This window comes from Spermophilus citellus (genome assembly GCF_964194105.1).
Source record: "Spermophilus citellus genome assembly, chromosome: X".
Taxonomy (NCBI): Eukaryota; Metazoa; Chordata; class Mammalia; order Rodentia; family Sciuridae; genus Spermophilus; species Spermophilus citellus.
Window position 1 is genome coordinate 114,431,577 of NC_138190.1, and position 3,399 is coordinate 114,434,975.

A 3,399-nucleotide genomic window follows, 5' to 3' on the forward strand; every position below is an offset into this window, starting at 1 on the left:
TCTGGGTTCAATCTCCAGAACCTCAAAAATATAAAATAAACAAATAAAAAAGAAAGAGCTGGTCTGGAGGTGTAGCTCAGTTGTAGAGCATATAATTAGCATGGACAATGCCCTGAATTTAATTCCCAGCACCACAAAAAAATAAATAAATAAATAAAATAAAAATAGTCAATAAATAAATAAACAGCCAAATCTAGTACAATGTTCCAAAAAATTGGGAAAAATATATAAATCACACAAAAAAGTTTCATAAAAATAATATTTACATAGATAAAATAATGACTTTTTTGAATAATGAGGTTAGGCATGAACACTATTTTCTTCTTTGTTCTTCACTTTTTCTTCAGTTTTTCACTTTGGAAATGAGAGTGTTAAATTTAATTTTATATATATATATATTATATATTATATATAATATTTTATATATATATATATATATTATATATTATATATAATATTTTATATATATAATTATATATATGCAAGTAAAAGAAAAATGTATGCATCCAAATATTTGAAAGAGATTGTCTGCAGGTGGTTGGATAAATTTTCATATGTATATATGTGTCTTCCTTGATTTTCCAAATGTAAATGAATGTAATTTTTAAAATCAGATTACAAAAATATATGTAGTTTGGTTTCACTATAGAAATGAAAATAGCATGTTTCCACATGCATTTGTGTGTGAATTTGTGTTTGTTATATCTATATGCCCTGCAAACATAGATGAGCAAAACAGTTCTAAGGACTGTTTCTTGTGATGGCATTTTGTGTGATTTTTATTCTTTATATGTATTTTTTTCCATATTCTCCAAAATTTCTCAAATAAATGAAAGACCAATTTAAAGCAAGTTATAAATAATTTATAAACAATTCTATTTTATAAGAAAATGATTTAATGTAACTAAACTACTATATTCATACATGTAGAAATAAATGTAGAAAACTGTTTAATATAACTATTTACTATGGTTCATTGACATAGTTGGTTGTACTCAGAGATGGAAGTAAACAGATAAAATATTTCTGAGTATCAAGGTCAAAGATGATGTTTATATCTTATTCCTTTTTTGCTTGACTGTTCTTATAATAATATGTACTCAAGAATGTATTCTCATTTTGCTTATAATCAGAAAAGAACCTCAGGATATGAATTATTTAAAATTCAGAGAGATCCTTAACTGGGAGAAAAAACTGTACGCTTTCCTTTGTGTACGGGAATTTTCCACATTTGAAACACACATTTCGCCATGAGAAATTCATCAGATGACACTGTTCACAATCCCAATCCCCCTCTCTGCGCTTGATGCCACATCTTGTTGAGTGAGAGGAGCCAGGCTTTGGCTTAAACCTTTCTGGCAGAAACTTCCTGGTATGGAGTCGCTTACCCTTCCAGCTAGACCCAGCATAACTCCCAGGAGAAACTACCACAGTTTCCCTTGCAGTTTCTGCTGGAAGGAAGCTAGGCAGGAATGAGCAGGAGGGTTCAGACAGACTAAGAGGTAGCAGTGGACTAGCCTGGCTCCAGTCCTCCAAGATACCAGAGCAAGAAAAAACGGTTACCTCCTGGTCATTCTCACTAACAGAAATCAAATTTTCCTTTTCTTCTCCCTCTACATCAGAAGCAGTAATAGTAGCAGCTGCTGCAGCCTCTTGACCTGATTCCCCCCCAGTTTCCTCCCCAGTCCAATCAATTCCTGTGTCTTGTAGAAATGCAAACTTGTTTAATGTCTTTGTCTCATTTCCATTCTCCTCTTCTTTCATTACTTCCGGCCCCTGAAATGGAGTGCTTAATACCTTAAGAAGCTCACTTCTGAGTAAATTTCGTTCCCCTTCTATTCTATGAAGGATTATAAGGCTTTGTTGGAGTTGAAATTGAGCTTTCTCCCTTTCCTTTTGTTGAGTATCCCTGAGTCTATTTACCATTCCTATCAGCACATTAATGAACAGTTTTTGTTCATCTACCTGTTCCTGCAGTTTCAATACCTTTTCTGTGTACTCTTTCTTCTGCTTCCTGGCCAAGCGCACTGCCAGGGCCAGGGCACTCCAGGCACAAGACTTCTTAATGGATTCTGGAATTGCTGAGTCAGTCAGGATGGCCTGTAACTTCTTCTCCAATTCACCCCAGGTCTTGCTTGTCTGCATTGTATAGAGGTCTGCACTAACTCCATTTCGAAGTATTTGCTCATTTATAAAATCTACAACCTCCCTTTGATAGAAGCCACTGGCTGGGTTATTAAAATTCACAGCCATTCTAACTACCTCTCTCTGCTCTGTTTTGCCTCAGAGAACCAGAAGGCTGGCAACCAAATGAAACCCTCTCAACTCTGAACTTTTGACCTCTGAGTTCAACAGCTCCTCATGGAAAGTCAAACGCCATCTAGTGGGGTGAGGGTTTAACCCATAGTTCATACTTAGCTACTTAAGAGCTGTATTCATTAGAATGAGTCTTGAGGGCTGGGGTTGTGGCTCAGTGGTAGAGCACTTGTCTAGTACGTATGAGGCACTGAGTTCAATTCTCAGCATCACATATAAGCAAATAAAATAAAGGTCCATTGACAACTTAAAAAATATTAAAAAAAAGAACGAGTCTTGAGAAAGTCAGTGAATTTAACCATTAGGAGGTACATGCAAATATTAAAATCTAACACAAAATTAACAGCCCAGTGAAATATTTATCTCAGGCAGCTCAGTCTGGTAGTGAATATAGATATATACTTAATAAATATTTACTAAATTGAATTGGGCAATACTTGTTTTAAAATATTATGCTAATTATAGTATTTAATAATATTAATTTAATACACAATAACACTTTTTTGGTACTTGGGATTGAACAGAGGGTCACTTTACCACTGAACTACATCCCAACCCTTTTCATTTTTTATTTTGAGGTAGGATCTCTCTAAGCTGCCCAGGCTGGCCTCAAATTTGTAATCCTCCTGCCTCAGCCTCCTGAGTCGCTGGGAGGATTATAGGTGTGCACTACTGCACCTAGCCACAAGAACTATTTTTAATGATGAATGTAGGTCATCGTTTATGTGCTACAGATAATGCAAACCCATATTTTACCAATTGAGATTTAATTTCTGTAGAGTAAAATTTGTACTTTTAATAGGTAATATTACAATCAATATTTATTATATTTTTAGAGCCAGGCATTTTGTTAGATGGGAGGAGATATAAAGATCAATGAGACATAATTCCTATGCCATAGAGGCCTATTTTCTACTACCAATTTGAACAGTATATTTCAGATAAGCCTGTTGCAAATAAAGTGCAAACCTCAGAGAAAAACTCCCCAGCATTATTATTAAGAACAATATATAATCAATAATATCTGATTCTTGACATTTCTGCTTCACATATGAGATACACAAATTGCTTATCCTGGAGTTA

The 3,399-nt window shown here is 34.3% G+C and overlaps 1 protein-coding gene across 1 annotated transcript; it reads right to left on the reverse strand.

Moving 5' to 3' along the window:
* Window positions 1–1,158: 1,158 nt before the first annotated feature.
* LOC308639525 (testis-expressed protein 13B-like) lies at window positions 1,159–2,253 on the reverse strand (the record flags this gene model as incomplete). Its single annotated transcript, XM_081277739.1, has 1 exon — window positions 1,159–2,253. One exon carries the CDS (start codon window positions 2,251–2,253, stop codon window positions 1,159–1,161), a length of 1,095 nt encoding a protein of 364 aa, XP_081133865.1.
* Window positions 2,254–3,399: the final 1,146 nt, after the last annotated feature.